General features: G+C 35.6%; 1 protein-coding gene across 1 annotated transcript; it reads left to right on the plus strand.

Annotated features, from left to right (window-relative positions):
- Window positions 1–412: 412 nt before the first annotated feature.
- On the plus strand, window positions 413–23,384 carry LOC103582176 (UPF0704 protein C6orf165 homolog; the record flags this gene model as incomplete). Its single annotated transcript, XM_008563842.1, has 5 exons — window positions 413–577; window positions 1,701–1,899; window positions 3,975–4,115; window positions 6,548–6,741; window positions 23,241–23,384. Coding segments are annotated over 5 exons (843 nt in total), but the record flags the coding sequence as incomplete, so codon positions are not given.
- Between the last annotated feature and the right edge of the window lie 348 nt (window positions 23,385–23,732).

Raw genomic sequence — 23,732 nt, forward strand, 5'->3', positions numbered from 1 at the left:
TCAGGCACAGAAAGAGAAATACCACATGTTCTCACTTATTGGTGGGAGCTAAAATTAAATAAATAAATTCACACACACACACAAAAAAAAAAACTGGGGGGGAAGAAGACATAACAACTACAATTCCTTGAAGTTGATACGACAAGCAAACAGAAAGGACATTGTTGGGTGGGAGGGGGGAGACAGAGGAGGGTGGGAGGTTTCGGTAATGGGCCGCAATAATGAACCACATTGTATATCGACAAAATAAAATTTAAAAATAAATAAATAAATAAATAAAATGTAAAAAAATAAAGATTTAATGCCTAAGAATACCTATATACATTTTAAAAAATTATATCGATTGTATTTCAAAAGATTCATCCATTCCACAAATATAGGAGGTAGGACATTAAACACATATGAATATTAGAGTGAAATTATAAAAATATTAATGCAAATTATGTTGTCCTCACAGTCAGATATAATTACTTGTGCTCAAGAAGTGGAAGTGATGATAAAGCAGTTAGGAGCCCACCTGGAACAACTAAAAATGACTGTAAAATCAAAGACAGCTGTCCCAACGTCACAAGTCTTTGTAAGTATTTTTCATCAACTTTGACCTTGTTAAGGATGAATTTCCTAAGTACTATAATATTGGAAGAAGTCATTATAATTATATTTAATTACTAAAGATAAAACATTAGTTTTATACAAGTTGATCCTGTTCTTTATGGTTATTTTGTAGTAATAGTATGAAAGAAGTTGGGTGAGAGGATTCCCCTTCATAAGGAATTGCTACTAAAGGAAATGCAGATATATATAGTATAATAACCATAATATCAGTATTGGCTGTGGCAACAGAAATAATTCATAGAAAGTGTTGAAAATGTGTTTATAGTAGCTGATTGGAAATTGCCTCCAGCACAGAGGTGATTTAACTTGTGATCTTTCTGAAATGACAGATAATAATAACTTTGTTTATCACGCCTCCACTTATATTGACTTTCTGATTATCTGTTCCATTTTATGAACAAACTTGGCAGCCCTTATTTGGACAAGGCTGTATAAAATGTTCATGCAATATTGTATAGAGCATTTGATGCTCTGATAACTTTCTGCAATCATTCCCAATATTTGGTTTTAAAAACCAAGAAACAAAAGGCTAAGTTGTATAATATTTATGTGGGGTCCAGTTGATTTTTTTGTTTGTTCTATAAGTCAATGACCTTGAATAGGAATAAAAAAATTTTATCTCAGTGACCTAAAATTTTTAACTTGCAGCTTACAAGACATGTCCAAAGATATATCTCTATACTTTCCAGGGCCTTTCGAATCATGATTGGACCAGATAAATCTAATTATAATGAGTCATGTTTAGCTTTTTAAAAAAAAAAGAAAAGATATTTTCCCCTTGGCCTTTTGAGGTGAAGCATCCATAAATTTTTCTTAGGTTGTCAAATGTGTTTGGCTTTTGTTGAGTAAATTAACTTTATAACAATCATACCAAAATAAAATGTTTTAAAATAAAATACAGGTTTATTTTCTCATAATTTATGAGTTCAGTTTCTATCTAGAATCTTCATAAGACTTTCACTTGACTTAAAGAAGAATTAATTTCTTTGCAAATGACAATTATATTTATTTTTAAGAATAAATGATTTGTAATTGTATTATACGGTTACATTTTGAACTTTTTTTTTTTTTTCCCTCTTCCTCAGCCTATATTCATTGCGCTTTCCAGTCTGTGGACTAGCTTTCAGGATGAAACCGTTTTGGTCAGTGTCCTGAGTAATTTAACCACTCATCTTGAGCCATTCTTGGGTATTCATGAACTACTCTTTCCTGAGAAAGTAATGCAAAGTCTTCTTGAAGGAGTGACTGTGAAAACTGATGTGTGTAGAATGAAAGAACACATGGGTAAATGGAAATCATCCATTATTTCCTCTTTTTAAAATTATCTTTAGAATAAAGTCACTCTTTTGTTTTAAAACTTTCATGCTTTTTTTTCTGATAAAGCATTAAACATCTTTCTTGATTATAAAGTACTAATGTTCATTATAGAAAATGTAGAAAACATGATATTTAAACTGAATATCTTACTATCCAGCAATAACCGTTCTTAATGTTATTGTTAATGTTTTGGTTAATAATGATTTTCTGTGCATGTGTGTTTCTGTTGCAGTCTTGGTGATTTTGTTATTGATTTTTAGTAGAAAAGGATATTAATCCTTGCTATATTTATTGCAAATAAATCTCCGTTCCTTTAGAATATTATTCGCTATATATCTACCTCAGATTCAAGTTGAGAATTGATAAACCAATACATTTTATCCCAGTAAAATTAATTGAGCTTATTTGGAGCCCTTTAAGAGATGCATTAATTCTTATAGAAAGGTTTTCTTTATCAACAAACTTTTCATCTTTTTTGGTCTCCTTTATCCTAGCTAAAGACAACTAAAAATTCATGAGAAATGTCAGAATAGAGTCTGGGACTTAAGTTGTTGCCTAGAAAGATTTTTTAGAAAATGAAATTAGGTGATTTATTCTATGAATTTCCTTTTCAAATTCTATTTTTGTAAAAATGGAAAATAAAAATGTAGTAGCGATTTCCTTTCTTAAACAATTAGAATACATAAAAACTGAAAACTAAATCAGAGATTCAAAAGCATCCTTTCAGTTCAAGTTTTTACTATTCATTTTATTTCATTAAAACAACATGTCTAAGTATATAGTAAAAGACACTGAAAAGTTAAAGTAACATTAACAGTGGGCTTTAAACTCAGCTATATTGGCAAGACAGTTTACTTGCAACTTCTTAGATTTAGATGTGTCATTTCCTACCATATGTCAGAACTTTTTACTCATTGGAAACCATTTATCAAGTTACTGCTTCAGTGAATTGGAAGAGCCAATGTTCTTCTAAAAATTTTGATTTACAACCCCCACATCTCATCAATTTTGGAGGTTTTTAGGCATATCAGGAAAAAAGAGAAGAGAGGTGTATTTCTTTCTAGTTTTACCCACAAGGTCATTTGTGGTGGCCACTGCTTGGGTTTAGAACCAGGCACAGGAGTGTAGGTGGGATCGTGAAAGCTAAGAACCTCAGGGAGCAACGTTTAATAAATACATGTTATTATTTGTGTAAAAAAAAAAATCTACAAGGGGTCTTCAAAGAGTTCATGGAAAGATTCATATTATCCTTTAATTCCATTTTTCCATGAGCTTTTTGAAGTACCCTCATTATCGAATGTAAATAGGTAAACCAACACTGTGAAGAATTTTTAAAAGTCTAAAGAACAAAAATTGAACATGTTAGGGCCGGCCTGTGGCTCACTTGGGAGAGCGTGGTGCTGACAACACCAAGTTGAGGGTTAAGATCCCCTTACCGGTCATCTTTAAAAAAAAAAAAAAAATTGAACATATTGTTACCAAAATCAAGCTGCAAAGAGACATTTATTTCCTTGACTCTTTCTGCTAGAGCATTCTTTACTGTTTCAAGAAGCGAAAGTCCTAGTATATAGCATCACATTCAAAGTATTTTGCCAACTAGTATATTTTTAAGAGCTACACCAGCTTGAATGAACTTGATTGCTCTCTGTCTTGATCACGTAGCAGTCAGTCTCTTCCGCTTGTCTCCTTGCAGCAGCGGAAAGCACCACTTACCCTTTCGGAAGAGTTTCTGTCAACTTTTCCTTCAGCTGCAAAGCATGCTTTTCTGAAATGGCCTCTCCTCTATGCTCTTCATTCTGGGGCAAAGTTCTATCTGCAAGTTTGCCCCAGAAGTTATGTGACCTTGGACAGTCACTGAGGTTATCTGTACTTCTGTGCTTGAATAGCCCTCCCCATAAATCTGGTTTTGTGTCAAGTTTTTGCCAATCAGGAAAAGTACAAAACTATAAAAAGTTAATGTTTATGATGAGCTACTACTGATTTATTTAAGAAATTTAACTTCATTGAATAAAAGCTTTTCTTCTTTTCCTCTTTCATTTTAGAAGATAGAGTACATTTGGCGGATTGCAGAAAACTAGAGTGGCTTTTCCCAGAAACAACAGCGAATTTTGATAAATTGTTAATTCAGTATCGGGGATTTTGTGCTTATACATTTGCTACAACAGATGGACTTCTCCTTCCAGGTATATCATTGGAAACAATATTGCTCCCCCTTCCCTGGGTTTTTATTTATGTAGAGTGCTGTCATTGTCACTCACTTATTCACTTTTTTAAACTCTGTGGAATCAGATGGTGAACTAGGAAAGAAACTACAAAAATAATCCTGATAAAGTCGTCTTGGAGGTGCTCACAGTATAATCTGGTAGATTGGCATAAAAAAGAAATTATAAGTGATAATTAATAGAATGTGCATATTATGAAATATGGATACTACAGTACCATAGAGAGGGATGACTCATTTGCCAAGTGAAGGATTATAGAAATGTTACACAGCATTATTAAAAATATGTCATCGTCCAAAGTAATTACTGAAAGAACAACACTTATTTGACTGTGTTTATTGAAAAATGTTTGTCACTTTATAATTAAATTTCATTAACATAGATCAGGATTTCTCTATAAATTAGATCCCTCTAAGAAAGTTTTATCAAGTAAAAATTTCCCTGTCATGTACATATTGTTAAAACTCCTTCAGCATAAAGAGCAAACCAGACATTGAGATGAAATAAATTACTATCCAAAAAGTATTGTGTGAATTTGCAATAACAAGAAGCCTGCTTAGAATAAAAAGTTTGACATAACTGTTTATCTTAGAATGAAAACAGTGTGACATAACTGTTTCTTATTTAGCTTATGCCATCCTTTTTCTTCTTTCTGTATAATTACTTTTATTACTTTTGTTATGTTTTACATGTGGGTGTTATTTTTTTCATTATAAAGAATTGTTGGGATTGTGTGCTACAGGCTAGAGGGAACATACAAGTCAGCTCATTTTTTATGGTATTACATTTTTCCTGATGGGAGTAACAAAGGGTTTACCATGAGGAACTGAGACAATAGTATTCTGGAGCCCAGTGAGGGTCACTCATACTGGGGAGAAAACAATCAAGAGTCATGCAGAAATAAAAAGCATTGGAATGTAGGTGGCTTTTTTTTCTCTTTTTCTTTTTCTTTTCTTTTTGTCTTCCTTCCTTCCTTCCAACACAAATAAGAAGGGCAGGGAGTCATGAGGGACACACACACAAAGATATATGGATGTGGGGTGATGACAGAGGTAGCAAGATGTGGTTGAAAACGCTGTGTGTCAGGATTCAGGAAAGCCTGGTTTCTAGCCCCAGTTTGTAGCATTAGTGAACTGAGTAACCTTCAGCAAATTTCATACCTTCTGTGGACCTCAATTTCCCCTCAGGAAAATGAAAAGGACCAATCAGGAGGTCTGTATGGTTCTCTCCAGCTTCCACCAACTATGATTCTAAGAAAGAGGGAGAAATAGAAAAGTAGAAGGGCTTGTGGGGCTATAGGTTTCAGACTCCTCTCTGAATAAGTTAGTCCGGACTACTTTATTTCTGTTTACTACATTATTTTTACTTACTATGTTATTTTCCAGGCTGTAGCAACCTGCATTACTTCAGAGGAATTGTGCAGGACTTCCTTCCTTCCTTGTGGGAGTGCAGACCACATGGCTAAAATCCCAAAGTGACAATGTGGTTTACCAGTCAAGGGCTTTTTCAGATGACTTCACTGACTTCATTGCCTACCACTTTTTCCTTGTTCACTCTATACCAGCTGTACTGGCTCCTCCCTGTTCTGGAACATCTTAAGCTTACTTTCACATCAGAGCCTTTGCACTTACTATTCCCTCTACTTGGAAAGCTCTGCCCCTCAGATAGATATGTGCCTTGCTCCCTCATTTTATTCAACCTTCCCAATCACCCAATTTAAAATATCAATTTCATCTCATCGTCCTTCCTTTTACTATGTGTTTAAACTGCTTATTTATTTATTTATTTATTTATTTCATGTAGCACTGGTCAATCTGTGGCCTGTGCTACATGTGGTTTGTTGAGAGCAATGACTTTACAGTACTAAGAACAGGGTCAATAAATACCTGTTGAATAAATGAAAGAATAAATGAATAAGACAGTATTACTGTCTCCTATATAATTTTTGCAAACTGTGTGGATATTTAATAAACTGTATTCTATGTAGTATCTTTCTAACATGCAAAGTTGCATTTTGGAAAAGATGTCCCATTTTTATAATTCTCACAGAATTATTTTTAAAACAATCCTTATAGCAGTTTAAGTAGATTCGAAAATCTGACAGATGACTAAGTAGCTTTTCATAAAAGATTTTTAAATGTCTTATATCTGGAAAGTATTTTTACATAAAATACATTTTAAAGTCATACTTTAAAAATAAAAATATTAAATTAATATGAATTTCACCTAAAATATTTAATGAAATGTATAATTTAAAATAATTATAACATTTTAGCAAAATAGAAACATAAGTGATATGTAAAAAATGGAGTGTATAGGGAACGGTTTTGTGGGTGTATTACAAACATAGAATCACTTAATATTTCATAACTAATTTTTTTATTTTACTTTAGGAAATCCAGCAATTGGAATTTTGAAATATAAAGAAAAGTATTATACTTTCAATACCAGAGATGCTGCATATTTATTTGAAGAAAATCCTGAAAATTATATTGATTTAATTAGAGAAAAGGCCAAAAAAAATGCAGAATTAATTCAGCTGCTTGAACTTCATCAACAGTTTGAAACACTCATTCCACATTCTCAGGTAAGCAGGCTCGCTATTTTAAGAATTTATGACATTTAAAAGTATAGTTAATTAAAATGTTATATTTTGTTTTAGAATGGTTCCCAAGTCCAGGCAGAGACAGGGTCAGATGAGGGTCTTACAAGGCTATCTGAAAGAGATTCACATCTGAAAATGGAAATTAATGGAATCCACAAAGAATCATGAAAACATGACATGGAATCAAACTGATGAGTTAACAGACTGGAAAAGTCTAAAAGAGAAAGACTTCATTTAGTTAAATAATTGAAAATACATCATTTCTGTGTCTAAAATTGGAGGAGCTCAGCACAGATAACATAGATGATAACTTACTTAGAGTTGTAAAACAGTTTAACAGGTTTAAATTGTATCAGTCTGAAAGGTCACAAAATGGATTTGAAGGTGCGTTTATTGTATGTCTGTGCATATTCATTAACTCACTCATCAAATATTTAATTGACCATTTATCATGTGCCAGGAATTATTCTTGGCATGGGGAATTTAATAGTGAATGAAACAGATAAAAATACCTGCGTGCATGGAGCTCACATTCTAATGCTGTATCTTTTTCTTGTTTTCTTTTTTTTCTCTCATTTTCATTGTTTACCTTTCAATCAGTCTTTCTTTCTCTCCCCTCTTGCTTGGTTTCTTTTTTTAAAACTCACTAAAATAAAAACCAATACATGATTTTAAATGTCTATTATTTGCTATTTTTATCAACATTTTAACTCTGAAGCAGGTGGGTTTAGGTACCACTGACCTGGCCAGCAGGAATCCAAGCAGTAATTAATAAAAGGACTGTAGGGCTGGTGGTGGTGAAGCACAGAGGGCAGTCTGAACATACCGGTGGGAGATCAGAAATGAGCAATGGTCTTGGTTGTCTGAGAGGGTGTGGGAAGGAGCTATGGCAGTCAGGTCTCTGGACAGCTCAGTTGACGCTGTTCTGAGATTGTGCTACCAGTTTGTTGATGTGAAACTCCAGCACCCCCCTTTTTTTTTCTTTCAGTACTTTATTATTTTTTTAATACATATCTTGGGTGCAACGTTGACTACTGTCACCTGTGTATAACATGTATTGATTAAATCAATATTATTAGTGTGTTCGTTATTACAAACTGTAATTATTATTTGTGCCCCTTATCCAATCTCTCCCCACCCCCTTTGCACTCCCCTCCTTCCACCACTAGTAATCATAGATTTGTTCTCTCCTTCTGAAAGATGAATGAGTTACTGTGGTCTTGTCTTGTCTTTTCCTTCCTTCCACCCACTTATGAGTGAGGACATGCGGTATTTCTCTTTCTGCCTCCGCCTTATTTCACTTACCATAATTTTCTCCAAGCTCATCCATGTTGCTACAAATGGCAGAATTTCATTTTTTTTAATGGCTGTGTTGTATTCCAATGTATAAATGTACCACATTTTCCTTATCCAGTCATCCATCGATGGACATTTAGGTTGGTTCTGTATTTTGGCTATCATAAATAGAGCTATGATGAACATGGGAGTGCAGGTATCCCTTTGACATGATGACTTCCATTCCTTTGGGTATATACGCACAAGTGGGATTGCTGGATAATATGGTAGTTCTATCTGTACTTATTTCAGAAATCTCCATACTGTTTTCTGTGATGGCTGTACTATTTTACAGCAATTCTTTAGAGTGTTCTAGGTTCCTCCTGCAATGGCAAGAGATTGGCCTTATCTGTTTAGTGTCCTTTTGTATGTGTGCCAAATGATAGGCCTACAATTTTTGGCTCAGCTGAGAGATTACCCTCAAAATGATTGTACCGATTTCAGTACATGAGGTTTGTCACCCATAATCCTGCCAGCACTTGCTATTACCTGGGATGGAATTTTTGCCAATTTGATAAATTTAAAATGGTATCTCATTATTGTTTTATTGTGCATTTTTCTGAGAGTGAAATTCAGCATCTCTTCTTATATCTATTTATCCATTCAGGTTTCTCCTTTTGTGCATTAACTATTCATAACTCTTGCCATTTTTTTCTACACTACTCTTTCCATCTTTAACTTATTGATTGATCAGCAGTTCCTCATCTATTCTAAATACTAACCATTTATAAGTTATAAAAGTTGCAAATGTTTTCCCCCAGTCTGTCACCTGTGTCAACTTTGTCGGTGGAGTCCTTCACAGAAGACACATCTTTAATTTTAATGTAGTAATATCTATTATTTTTTCCTTTAAAGATTGTACTTTTTTTTTTTTTAAGTCTTGTTTTGGAAATCCTTCTCTGTCCTAAGATGATTCTTTCACACTTACTTCTGTTTTAATTTATGTTTTACATTTAGATCTTTAGTCAATTTGGAGATAATAAAAGGTTCTAATTTTATTTTTTTCTTCATGTTGTGAGCCAGTTTTTCTGATGTCAGTTAATAATGTGTCTTTTCCCACTAAATATGATGCACCTCCATTGTATTAACAATTTTCACATGAAATGGGTTTGTTTTTAGGCTCTCTATTCTGTGCCATTGATCTGTTTGTCTATCTCTATGCTGTACCACACTATTTTAATTCCTATTGCTTTGTAATATATTTTATTATCTGATAAGGAAGCCCTACTCTTTGTCTTTTATTTTTAAAAATTATTCATGTAAGTGTTTTAATGAATTTGCAATGTTCCCCCCAAAATCTTCCTGGGATATTAACTGGAATTGCATTAAGCTAATGAAATAATTTGTGAGGGAATTTATATGTACATTATATTGGATTATCCCATCCATAAAAATACTATTTGCTTAGTGTTTTTTTCCTACAGTAGTTTTATTAATTATGTCTTAATAAAACTTGATGGTTTTAGTTATATTTTATTTTTTACCTACTTCTAAAACAGTAACTGATATAGATTTTTTTAAAAAGCATTTATACATCAATTCTGATCAAATAAAACTAAAAGTCTAGAAACAGAAATACTACACGGGGGAGAAATATGTTCTACTCATTTTTAACAAATAATATAACTATACCTTTAATTGTAAAATATTTATATAAGCCAAAGGGATATAATATGTATCACTGTATTAAAATAATAAAAAACAAACACGTTTGTATTCCTTGCCTATAACAAGAAAACAAATATTACTGTATTTCAGAGGTCCCTGTTTACCCTTCTCCATCCTCGTTCTTTTCTCTTCTCCCAGCACTAACCACTTTATGAACTTGGTGTTATTTTTTTCTTGTCTCTTTTAGTTTTTGCCATTCATTTTTGTATTCCTAAATAATATATATCTGTAAAATGACTGCCTTTTGCCCAATTTTCTGTTTGTTGATTTGTCTTTCTCTTAATAATTTGTAGGAGGTGTTTTTTGGGATACAAATTCTTTGTTAAATATATGTTTTATTAGATATGTTTTCCCAGTTTGTGGCTCATCTTCTCATTCTTTTTTGTTTTTGTTATTTTTGGTAGCTGGCTGGTATGGGGATCCAAACCTGTGATCTTGGTGTTAGAAGGCTGCACTCTAAGCAACTGAGCTAACCAGCCAGCCCTTTTCATTCTTTTTGTGGTGTATTTTGATGAACAAAAGTCTTTCATTTGAATGTGTAATTTATCATTCTTTTTTCCTCATGTCTTTAACTTTTTATGTCTTGTTTAAGAAGTCCTCATGTATCCTGAGATCACAAAAATATTCTCTTACACTGTTTTTTTTTTTTAAAGTATGGATTTGCCTTTCACACTTGAGTCTTTAATCCACTTGACTTTTGTATCTGGTGGGAGGTAAAAACTCAATCTTAATTTTTTTCTATTTGTAGAGAAATTATCCTGGACCATTTGTTCAATATTCTGTCCTTTCCCTGCTGATCTACAATATCTTACAATGAGTGTAGGCTTATTTTCAGGCTCTCTATTCTTTTCAATTATTCAATTTTTTAAAAATTCCTGTATGACAAGCAAATGGAAAGGACATTCTTGGGTGGGAGGGGAGAGAGGGAGGTGGGAGGGAGGTGTCGGTGATGGGCCATAATAATCTAATACATTGTATATTGACAAAATAAAAATTTAACGAAAAAAAAAATTCCTGTATGAATGTCTTAGTATAGCTTTATAATAGAATAAATTATAAATTGACATCTAATAGAATAAGTTCTCCCAACATTTCTTCTCTAAAAAGTCTTGGCTATTCTTGACTCTTTAATTTCTGTGTAAATTTGAGAAATACATTGTCAAATTCCATAAGAAACCTTGAAGGTATTCTGATTGAAATTTGCATCTGTAAATCAGTAAGAGAAGAGACAACATTTTTACAACATTGTCTCCCTATACAAAACTTCAATGTAATTTTATAATTTTTAATTAGTTTTATAATTTTTCCTGTAAAGGACTTGTACATCTTTTATTAGATTTATTCATAGGGACTTTATATTTTTGGTTGCTATTTTAAATGCTGTTGATTTTGGAATTGAATTTTAATTGATTATCGCTTATATTATGGAAATGCAGTGTACTTCTGTATATTGAACTCCCTTATTAATTTTAGTATTTGACATTTGAGAGTCTATTGATATTTAGAGTCTGTTTTTTTTAAATGTGGGCAACTATAACATCTGCTAACAATAACAGTTGTTTTCCCTAGGCTTTATATATATATATAATTTTTTTTAACAGTGTATTGCTTAATCTCAGGAGGAAGGGAAAAGGGTATTGGGGGGAATATCATGGTGAAGAAAGAAATCAATTGGAGGATTACAAATGCAGGGAGCAATACTGTTAACGTAGTAATACCCCAAATGAATAAATGCCATCATTTTCTTAAGAGGACTGACCTGAGGAACAAAATCATTAATTGCTGTGGCAAAAAACATCGGCAGGAAGTAGAAATTGGACTCAATAACATTAGTAGAGACTACATTCTAGAAAATGGAAGTAACTGGATGTAAAATTCTGGCAGCAATTTAATGTCCCAGATGGTTAGGCTAAGACTAAAACCTAATGAGAACAAAAGCTCTGTGGGGAATTTTGGATGATTCCTAGAGAAATATTACACTGTGTGTAAACCAAACAATTGTTTTCACAAGTATTGTAAAGTTTCATCTAGTACTAAAAGGTTTTTTCTACCAGCACTTCAGTTTCACAGCAAGAGTGGCATAGAATACTTAAACACAGAAAAGAGCATTCATGCAAGATATCTAGCTCCTTGACATAATATTGCATCCAATTCAAAATAATTACACTATCATTACATCTAGGGTTTTCTGCAACTACAAGGTGGTGGTTATGGAAAGGGTGGACCCCAGTATCAATCTCCAGAAAGCAACCACCACCACCTTTTTTTGCATTTGTCTTAATCAACTCTGCTGTTGTTGCTGCTTTTTAGCAAAACTGGTTAAAACAAAATTGTAGTCGCGGAATATTGCACTCTGGCAATCAAGACATTTAATACCTTCAATCTTCTCAGGGCAAAGAAAGTACTGTGCAACATTTAGAACTCTGATTTACAAGCAGGGTGGTCACAAATTTTTCTCCTTGAAGACTTCTACAACTTTCTTGATCAGGTCATCATAGGAGGTCTGACTTAAGTTTGTTTCAAAGCTAACAAAAAAAATTCTGGCTTGGGCCGGCCCGGTGGCGCACTGCTATAGTGCACCGCTTGGAAAGCGGGGCGTTGCTCCCGATCTTGGAGACAAACATACTACTGTCACTGAGTATATAAGCTTCTTGCTTGTCAGTTTTTGTTACACTTATGATTGAACATTGCACATCCTTCAAAAATTTGTCACACTCAGATCTCGAGATGGTGCAGAGATCTCCACATCCTTTGTCGCTGCCAGAACCAAATCTCCAGCAGCTTCTTGTTCTCTTTGAAAAAATGTGCAGTTTTCATTACAGTGAGGCTAGAGAATAGTCAACAACCACAGAAAAGAAACCGAATTGAATCTCTTCTGCTGCTGCCAAAAATTCTGGTTCCTATTTTTGCTATAAATTTATATTGACTTCCCCCCCCCCCAAAAAAAAAGATTAATAAATTTCTACCAGCATTGTTTTGGTGGGGTGAGGCAGTAAGTGAAAGTCAAACCTGAGACTGTTAGAAATAGAGGCAGGTACAGTTTAGTCTCTTGTAGCTCTGTTGTTTCTCTGTTAGAGTGATCAGAAGAAGCGCTAGCTCCTGTCACAGGCCACACAATGTAAGCCTGTATTTATACTTTGTAATTTTATATGTTTACTTTATACTTTCATATTACAGTTTACACTTTTTTCTTTCTACATTGATAAGCAACACTAGTACAATGTTGAAAGAAGTGGTGAAGTTGGACACCTTTGTCTTCTTATCTCCCCAAAAGATTTTTGATATGTCATGATTGTGGTGGTGGTTATATTTTTCCATGAATTTTGTTTTATCAGGTTGTGTTTCTCCTTTAATCTTATTTGCCAAAAGTTTTTTTATAGGAATTGTTATTGAATTTTATCAAATGCTGTTTCTGCATCTTTTGAGATCATCATTTGACTCTTACACTTTAATGTTAATGTGAATTATATTAACTTATTTCTAAAGTTAAACCAACTTTGCATTCCTGGGATCAGTCCAACTTGGTCCAGGTTTATTATTTAAAAAAATACTTGCTTGGATTCAGCTTTTTGATTTACAGTTCTATCTGTAGTTTCTATCTTTAAGAAACCTCCATACTATTTTCCATAATGGCTTCACTAATTTACAGTCTTACCAACAGTGTAGAAGGGTTCCCCTTTCTCTGTATCTTTGCCAGTATTTGTCTTTTTGATTCTCTGTCTTTTTGATAATAGCCAGTCTAACTGGGGTGAGATGATATCTCCATCTGGTTATGATTTGCATTTCCCTGTTGCTTAGTGATGTTGAGCATTTTTTTGTGTATCTGTTGGCCATTTGTTTTTTTGTCTTCCTATGGGAAATGTCTATTCAGCTCCTTTGTGCAATTTTTAATCAGGTTACTTGATTTTTACTGTTGAGTTGTTTGAGTGCCTGTATACTCTGGATATTAATCTCTTGTTGGATGTATAGTTTGAAAATATTTTCTCCCATTTTGGAGGTTGTCTTTTCACTCTGTTGATTGTTTCCTTTGGTGTGCAGAAGCTTTTTAGTTTCATATAATCCCACTTGCTTATTTTTTCTTTTGTTGCCTGTGCTTTTGACGTCTGATTCATAAAGTCTTCTCCTAGTCCTACATCCTGAAGTATTTCCCCTATGTTTTCTTCTAGGAGTTTCACAGTTTCAGGTCTTATATTTATGTCTTTAATCCATTTTGAGCTGATTTTGGTATATGGCAAGAGGTACAGGTCTAGTTTCATTCTTCTGCATGTGGACATCCAGATTTCCCAGCACCATTTATCGAAGAGGCTGACCTTTCCCCAGGGTTTGTTCTTGGTGCCTTTGTCAAAGATCAGTTGGCTATAAGTACGCGGATTGATTTCTGTGTTCTCTATTTTATTTCATTGATTCGTGTGTCTGTACTTATACAAATACCCCATACCATGCTGTTTCTGTTACTATTGATTTATAGAATAATTTGAAGCCAGGTATGTAATGCCTCTGGCTTTTCTTTTTTTCTTTTTCCTAGGGATTGCTTTGATTATTTGGAGCCTTTTGTTGTTCCATATGAACATAAGGGTCGTTTTTTTTATTTCTGTGAAGAATGTCATTTTGATGGGGACTGTGTTGAATCTGTAGATCACTTTGGGTAGTATGGACATTTTCACAGTGTTAATTCTTCCAATCCATGAGTATGGAATGTCTTTCATCTTTTTGTGTCCCTTTTAATTTCTTTCAGCAGTGATTTGTAGTTCTAGTTGTAGAGATCTTTCACCTCCTTGGTTACATTCATTCCTACGTTTTTTATTTTTCTGGTAGCTATTGAAAATGGGATTGCTTTCTTGATTTCTCTTTCTGGTAGTTTGTTGGAGAAGTATAAAAATGCTACTAATTTTATGTCCTGCAACTTTACTGTATATATTTATCAGCTCTAAGAGTTTTTTGGTAGAGTCTTTACTTCTGGTAGCTATTGAAAATGGGATTGCTTTCTTGATTTCTCTTTCTGGTAGTTTGTTGGAGGAGTATAAAAATGCTACTAATTTTATGTCCTGCAACTTTACTGTATATATTTATCAGCTCTAAGAGTTTTTTGGTAGAGTCTTTAGGTTTTTCTATATATAGGATCATGTTATCTGCAAACAGGGACAATTTGACTACATCTTTTCCAATCTGGATGCCCTTTATTTCTTTCTCTTGCCTGATTGCTCTGGCTAGTACTTCCAGTACTATGTTAAATAGGGATGGGCATCCTTGTCTTGTTCCAGTTCAGGATGATATTGATGGTGGATTTGTCATATATGGCTTTTATCGTGTTGGAATACTTTCCTTCTTCACCTAATTTGTCTTTGTCATGAAGGGATGTTGAATTTTGTTAAATGCTTTTTTCTGTGTCTATTGAGATGATTATATGGTTTTAATTCTTGACTTTGTTGATGTGGTTTATCACATTTAATGATTTACATATGTTGAACCATACTTTCATCCCCTGGGATAAATCCCACTTGATCATTATGTTTTATCTTTTTGATGTGCTGTTGTATTCTGTTTGCTCATATTTTGTTGAGGATTTTTGCATCTGTGTTCATCAAGGATATTGGGCTGTGGTTTTCTTTTTTGTTGTCTTTGTCTGGTTTTGGTATCAGGGTGATGCCAGCCTCATGGAATGAGTTTGGAAGAATGGCCTCTGTTTCAACTTTTTGGAATAGTTTGAAAAGAATTAGTATTAATTCCTGTTTAAAGGTTTGGTAAAACTCACCAGTGAAGCCATCCAGTCCTGGGATATTCTTTGTTTGGAGACTGCTGATTACTACTTCAATCTTTGAAGAATTTCTTCTTTGATCCATAGCTTGTCAGGAGCATGTAATTTAATTTCCATGTATTTGTATAATTTCCAAAATTTTGCTTGTTATTGATTTCTAGTTTTAATTTGTTGTGATCTGAAAAGATACTGAAATGATTTCAATTTCTAAAAATTTGTTGAGACTTGATTTATTACATAACATGTGGTCTATCCTGGAAAATGTTGTGCTGAAAAGAAGAAAGTATATTCTGTAGTTGTTAGATGGAATGTTCTATAGATGTCTACCAAATCCAATTGGTCTAATGTGCAATTTAAGTCCTGTGTTTCTCTGTTGATCTGTTGCCTAGATGATCTGTCCAGTGTTGAGGGAGGAGTGTAGAGGGGTGTTAAAGTCCCCAACTGTTATTGTATTGGGGCCTCTCTCTCTCTAGGTCTAATAATGTTTGCTTTATATATATAGGTGCTCTGATACTGGGTTCTTGTATGTTTATGATTGTTTTGTCTTCTTGCTGAATAGATACCTTTATCATTATATAGTGACCTTCATTGTCTCTTTTTATGGTTTTTGGTTTAAAGCCAATTTTATTTGATATAAAAATAGCTACTGCAGCTCATTTTTGGTGTCCATTTGTGTGGTGTATCTTTTTCCGTCCCTTCACTATTAGTTTGTGTGTGTCTTTACAAAGGTGAGGTGAATTTTTTGTAAGCAGCATATACTTGGGTCTAGTTTTTAAATCCACTCAACCATTCTGTGTCTTTTGAGTGGAGGATTCCATCCATTTACATTTCAGGTTGTTATTGATGGTAGTGTCAAGAGAAGGGCAGGACAAGATGGCAGACTTGAGGTGCTCAATGCATTATCCTTTCACAGAAGGGGACCAGAGCAAGGAATAGACAGCTAAGTACAAGGGAAATCATCAGTGGCAGAGCATAGGAGGGCAGTGAGAGCCTGGTGAGGACCCTATGGAGCATGAAAACCAAGCAGGGTGGTATGGAGGAGAAAGAGGCATGTGGCTATATCCACTGCCACATCTCCAACACTAGGATCAGCCATGAGGAACTCTCCCTTGTTGCAGAAAGATCTGCTTAGACGTGAGCACTTTGTAGCAGTAACCCTTCTCCTGCTCCTGCCCCAGCCTGCCCCCACAAACTTCATGGTTGCCTGTGCCATTTTCTAGTCCCAGAGTCATGGCCCTTCTCGCAACATAGTAGTTCTTCCTGTACAGTGCACCTCACTGTGTGGCTTATGCTTTCTATGAGGCCCCAGCCACCTATGTAACCCCAACTTCCTGGCTGCTGGTGTAACTCCGCCTGTCTGCCTGGGCTTATTTGTGTATCTTCTTTATCAGTAGGTTTTGTGCTTTCATATATTCATGGAAGTGATTATTATTATTTTTTTTTATTCTAGATGCAGAACTCCCTTAAGGATTTCTTTTAGGGGTTGTTGTGTGGTGGTGTATTTCTGCAGTTTTTGTTTGTCTGGGAAATACGGTATTTCTCCTTCATTTCTGAAGGATAGCCTTGCTGGGTATGTATTTTTGAATGGCAATTTTTTTCTTTTAGTGCTTTTGGTATATCATCCCATTCTCTTCTGGCTTCTAGGGTTTCTGCTGAGGAATCTGCTTTTAATCTGATGGGGGTTTCCTTATAGGTGACTTGATGGTTTTCTTTTGCTTTTTTTAGGATCCTCTCTTTGTCTTTAACTTTTTACCATTGACTACAACACATCTTGGAGAGGACCTTTTTGGATGGAATCTGATTGGGGAATCTTTGAGCCTCTTGGATCTGAAAGTCTCTGTCTCTACCAATACCTAGGAATTTTTCTGCTATTATTTCATTGAATAGTTTTTCAATGGCTTTTCCTTTCTCCTCCCCTTGATTTGGATGTTTGTGCACTAAGTAGTCCGATAGCTCTCATAGATTTTCTTCATTTTTAAAAATTCTTTTTTTGTTTTGTCCACCTGTGTTATTTGAAAAAGACTGTCTTTGAGACAGAAATTTTCTTACACTTGCTCTAGCCTGCTACTTAAGTTCTCTGTTTTTTATTTTTTATTTTGTTGAATGAATTGTTCAGTTCCAGGAGTTCTGCTACATTCTTTTTAAAAGTATTTATCTCTCTGTAAATTTCTTCCTTCATATCCTGGATTTTTTTTTTTTCTCATTTCATTATGTTGTCTAACTGAGTCTTCTCTAATCTCAGTGAGTTTCCTTAACATTGTTGCTCAGAATTCCCTTTTAGTCGTTTCAAGAGTTTCCTGCTCTATAGGGTCTGATATTTGAGAATTACTGTATTCTTTTGGTGGTGCCGTATTTTTTGGATATTTTATTTCTAGTATCTCTGCATTGGTGTCCAGTCATCTGGTAGAGCTGTTGCTTCTTCTATTGTACTGGGATGGGCTTTGAGGAGAGAGGTATCCTCTTCTTTTTCTGTTCTTCACTGGTGCCACTCCTTGTGTCAATGCAGTTGAGGTCTGGTAGGCCACCTTCATGGTGGCTGTGGCTACTGCTGTAGCTTTGAGCTGTTTTTGCAGCAGCTGTGGCTGTGGTGGTGACTGTGGATGGAGGGCCACTATGTGAAGTGGTGTTTTGGGCAAGCTCCTTGCCAGCTTCTGGGTCAAGGGTGCTGCCCTTGGCTCCTGCCTAGAATCCCAGGCATGCTCTGTTACTTGCCTGCCATCTGGAGGAGTGAGCAGCCCTCAGCTCCTGCCTGGGCCCCCAGGTATGCTCTGTTTCTTGCCTCTAATTTCTTTTCTAAAAAGTGATTTTTAATTTTGCATTTAATTTGGAGTTTCTATTTATATTTTCATCATTTCATTTTTTTATCTTTAGATACACAATTAAGTTTAATAGTTGATACTCTATAATACATAATCTTATTAAGAACAGAATTTCAAACAAATTAGGCAAAATTATTTTATTCACCTTTTTTTTTTTTTTCATTTCTAGTATCCCTATATTCATGTCTGGTCATCTGGTGAGACATTGCTCCTTCTGTTACTCTGGAGTGGTTTTTAAGGAGAGATACTCCCTCCTGTAGATGTGTTTTGTTTTACCATTGGTTATGGTGTTTTAGTTTTGATTCCGGGTAGATGCAGTAGTGTAGTCTCTATGTAGTTACTTTAGCCATAGTCAGTGTTGAAGTTGCATGTAAATGCTTTTGTGTTCTAGGCACTGGAGCACTCAGGGGGTTCTTCCTGAAGTGTATGACACTGTGATGGATTGTCAAGGTCATGGGTGAGACCCGAGCTCTTGGGAGAAGTGCCTATGTGCCTTGTTTCTCCTTGGCTGAGGTGGCTGACCCTGGGAAGTCTTTCTAGCACCCTGCCTAGCATTCTTTGACCCTGATAGGTGCACTGGTATGTACTGATGCTCCTCAGTTTGAATGAATGAGCCTGGGTGGGGTTTCTCTTTCCTCTTTCCTGCAAGCAGAAGCTTCTCCTGGGTCTTTGCTTCTCCCTCTTTCCTCTTTCCTCCTACCTGGTAAAATGCAGGAATATCTGAATGTGGGTGGCATGGAGCTGGTGGCACCCAGGCTCAGCATCAGTGGAGTGAGATGGACTGCTTTGTGGGGAGAAGGGCAGTGGTGGTGGCAGTGCTCTGGGGCCTGGTGACAGCAGTGGCCACAGGATCGTGCTTTCCTCTGTTGTTCAGGAGCTGGACTGCCACAGGTGGAGTTGTTGAGCCACTTCTCAGGAGGTGGGCAAGGCCACTAGACAGGGCTACAGTGAGAGGGCCTGTCTAGCTGCTTCTTATGTGGTGGGCAGGGCTGCTAGGCAGGCCTGCAGTGAGGTGCCCCAACCAGCCACTTCTGGGCAGTGGGTGGGACCTCTAGGGAAGCCTGCAGAGAAGTGACCTGACCAGCCACTTCTGTGTGGTGGGCAGGGCCGCTAGGCAAGCCTTCAGAGAAGTGGCCTTTCTAGTTGCTTCTGGGCAGTGGACAGGGCTGCTAGGCATGGCTGCTAGGCAGATGTGCAATGAAGGAGCTGGTGCAGCCACTTCTGGGCTTGTTGGCAAGGCCACTAGGCAGATGTGCAATGAAGGAGCTGGTGCAGCCACTTCTGGGCTTGTTGGCAAGGCCACTAGGCAGATGTGCAATGAAGGAGCTGGTGCAGCCACTTCTGGGCTTGTTGGCAAGGCCACTAGGCAGATGTGCAATGAAGGAGCTGGTGCAGCCACTTCTGGGCTTGTTGGCAAGGCCACTAGGCAGGACTTTTTAGGATGGAATTGCCTGACAGCTTCTCAGGGAAGGGCAGATGCACTTTATTTCCACTCCCAAGGGTATATTTGTTATGGTAGAGACCCTTGAGCTATTTTTCTGGGCTGGGGGCTCAGATGCACACAATTCAGTCAGCTGGTGGGTCTGGGGTTAGAGGGAGGAATGGGGTTTGGTCCACCTGTCTGCTCTTTGGTCAGAGATGTAGGAGTGCATCAGTTCAGTAGGACTAGGGTTGGCTTCCCAAACTGTAGAACTAGAGTTACAGCTGCTGTGAGGCCAGGCTTCAAGCCTCTTGGACCAGGGCTGGTATTATGGCTTCTCCTATGAGTGCAGTGGGTGGAGAGCAGAGCCTTAAGGCTGGGGAAGCACCATGACTACTGGCCCCAGAACAGGGCACAGTCCCATAATGACTCTGGTTTCAGGATGGTGCCTTCCTGCATTGGTTTAGGTCCCGAGGGTGGGGGGTGGGGAGTGCACCATTTGTGCTAGTATTCTAGAGTGTTGCACTGTGTGTTTTCTAGGGCACTTCCCACACTTGGCCCTGGGATAGTCCTGCCAAAGGAGCTGTGGGCCTTTGTGGTGAGGATGGAGGTAGATATGGGTCTTCTGCCTACCTTTCATCACAAAGGAAAATCCTTCCTATGCTCATTCAATTGTCGGAGACATGGTGGTTGAAGCCATGTGCCTATCTCTTCTCTCTATGCTACCATCCTGGGTTTTCACACTCCACAGTGATTTCACCAGTCTCCTACCACCCCCACATACTGTTACCGGTGCTCCTGCCAATATTTAGCTGTCTGTTATTCTGGTCTTTTTCTGTGGGAAGAATGTGCCCTGGGCACCTCTAGTCCACCATTTTGCCCCTATCCAAAAAACTTGAAATTCTTTATAACGTGAATTTTTATGTGACTTTTAAAACATACTTTTCTTTCTTATAAATATATGTGTATATTTCTTTGAGTAAAAAATGTGTAAATATATATATGTACACAGACATATACATGTATGTGTGTGTGTATATATACATATGAGGGGTCTTCAAAAAGTTTGTGGAAAGATTTGTATTGTCTTTTAATTCCATTTTTCCATGAACTTTTTGAAGTACCCTTGTATATAGATATTATTTTGGACATACTATATGGCCACTTATCACAAAAAAAGCCTTAAAGCTATTTCTGGCCCCAAACTGTATGTTTCACTCTTCAAATTACCACCAAATTAATTTTTCAGTCAGTGGTTCCCAAATTTGTTTAAGCTATACAGTTCCTGGAGATCATAGTTCTTGATGAGCAGTATAAATGCTGGTATCTTAAGTTTAATATATGTAATTTTTGTGCTCAATGAGATACTGTATTATAGAAACTTCTAATTTAGAAAAATGATTGCAGGAGCCAACTATCTAAAAAAAATGAGAGGAAAATTTACAACAGAGAAAATTTTAATAATTATTCTTCAAATTGGAAAAATGCCATTCACTATTTTACTCTGAATTCAGAAATCTTCAGTGCTTTATCTGTAAGTGTATTGTCTTTTAATTCCATTTTTCCATGAACTTTTTGAAGTACCCTTGTATATAGATATTATTTTGGACATACTATATGGCCACTTATCACAAAAAAAGCCTTAAAGCTATTTCTGGCCCCAAACTGTATGTTTCACTCTTCAAATTACCACCAAATTAATTTTTCAGTCAGTGGTTCCCAAATTTGTTTAAGCTATACAGTTCCTGGAGATCATAGTTCTTGATGAGCAGTATAAATGCTGGTATCTTAAGTTTAATATATGTAATTTTTGTGCTCAATGAGATACTGTATTATAGAAACTTCTAATTTAGAAAAATGATTGCAGGAGCCAACTATCTAAAAAAAATGAGAGGAAAATTTACAACAGAGAAAATTTTAATAATTATTCTTCAAATTGGAAAAATGCCATTCACCATTTTACTCTGAATTCAGAAATCTTCAGTGCTTTATCTGTAACATGAAATCCCAACTCCTTGGCCTGGCGTTCAAGGCCTACATGTGTTTTTATCCTTCTTTTTTTACTAATTCTCTCCATGACCTCTCCATGTCAAATAAGCAATGAGTTATGTACTAGCCTCAAACCTATTCTACCTATCACATGGTCTTCTACTTGTTAAAAGGTAATTTTCAAAAATTAATAAAATGATGATTCTCATGCAGATATAAAAATGAACTTCTGTGAAAGAGTGCAATCTATTTATTAATCAATGAGGGAACCAGGTAGATGTTATTATCACTGGTTCAAAAGAGAATCCTAAGAACAGACACATTTATAGATCAGGAATATTCAAATGAATATGTAAATAGAGGCAACACTGATTTTCCTACATAGGAAAAGTGAAGTCAGCTTAACCTCTACAGACAGGTCAGACTTCATATGTCTATAGCCAGAAATTATTTGGCCTTGCTATCACTTATTTACAACTTGCAGAGTTGTAAAATAGTTTAAAGACAATGAAAGGCTAGAATCAGATAACCAGAAAAGTGTGCTATATGTAGACAATGTGTAGTTTTCCACCAAAGCACAATTTTTCCCTACACACTTGGTCTTGTTTTTCCCTTTTTTCCCTCCCTATTTATTCCCCAGCTGTTCTCAGTGACCTTCAATACGTATGGAAGTGAGTTTTCTCCGTCTATAGTCCATATAGTCCTTATCGTCTTATTTACTTGCCGCTTACGTGTAATGCACAGTATTGTTAGTTATCTTTTCAGCATGTTTTTACTTACCTGTTTTATAAGATAATTTTAAAGGCAGAAATGGTAGGCACTCAGTGATTATTTGTTGCTTGATTTGGGGAAAGAAGTTAGTATCTTCTTTTTACACTTTACTATGACCTGAGTTCCTTAAACCTCTACCAGTCCTTCCAACAGCTTCATATACAGCATAATCTTATCTTGTTTAGCCTGGGATTACTGAATACTTAATATTGGATGCCCCAGCAGAAAATTAATATATTCAACTAAAACCAAACCAAACCAAACAAAAAAACCTTGGGTAATAATTTGCTATCTATGCATAGTTTGAGTTCAACATATGTCCTAAAGAGGTTTTAATAGTTTAAACAGATGTGATTTGTACCTTATATTTAATAGCTATCTGTTATTTCTACCCATTTCCAACAAGGTATTCACTTCATGGTACTAATTATGGAAAGTGGGAAGGGGCATTTGATTTGGGAACGAGGTGTGTTTTCCCCTTCCAAAATATACTTCCTACATTAAGTTCACAAAATCAAGCACGAAGCCTAATGCTCAGAAAAATAATTACATTTAGCCTATTAACCTATGAGCTTATTTTTCTCTGCTGGTATTTGCAAGTATATTCCATATTCAAAACTTCTTGTTTTTCTAATCTTTTGTCAGTTTTAGCTAAATATTTTTAGTTATCTGCGAATTATGTTTATGTTTTACAAGTACTAATTACAAAACTCCATTTCTTTAGATGAGAGACATTGACAAACATTATATAAAACCAATTACAAAGTGTGAAAGTAGCACTCAGACGGATACCCACATATTGCCACCAACAGTTGTGAGATCATATGAGTGGAATGAATGGGAATTAAGAAGAAAAGCTATCAAATTGGTTTGTAACAATATTTTCTAAAATTATTTATTGGTTGGAAAATTTTAATAAATTCTTACTCATAGACTTGGTAAATTTATTTATGTAAAATAATTGAGTTCTACACAGAGTCCTCTGCTAACATAAAAATAATTGGTATAATTTATAATTTGCCAGCTTTACATAGTAAGATTGTCTTCTAATTCTAAGCATGTATAGAAATATGGAAGCTACTCTCAAATTATACCATCCAGTAACTAGGACAACGAAATTTTCTATTAATTGATCAGTTGATCTGCCTGCCTACCTGTCTGTTTTAAAACTTGTTGCTAGTATTTAAAGCACTCCAAGTACCTCTAATCATCTAAA

Source organism: Galeopterus variegatus, unplaced genomic scaffold (assembly GCF_000696425.1).
Source record: "Galeopterus variegatus unplaced genomic scaffold, G_variegatus-3.0.2 Scaffold15178, whole genome shotgun sequence".
NCBI lineage: Eukaryota > Metazoa > Chordata > Mammalia > Dermoptera > Cynocephalidae > Galeopterus > Galeopterus variegatus.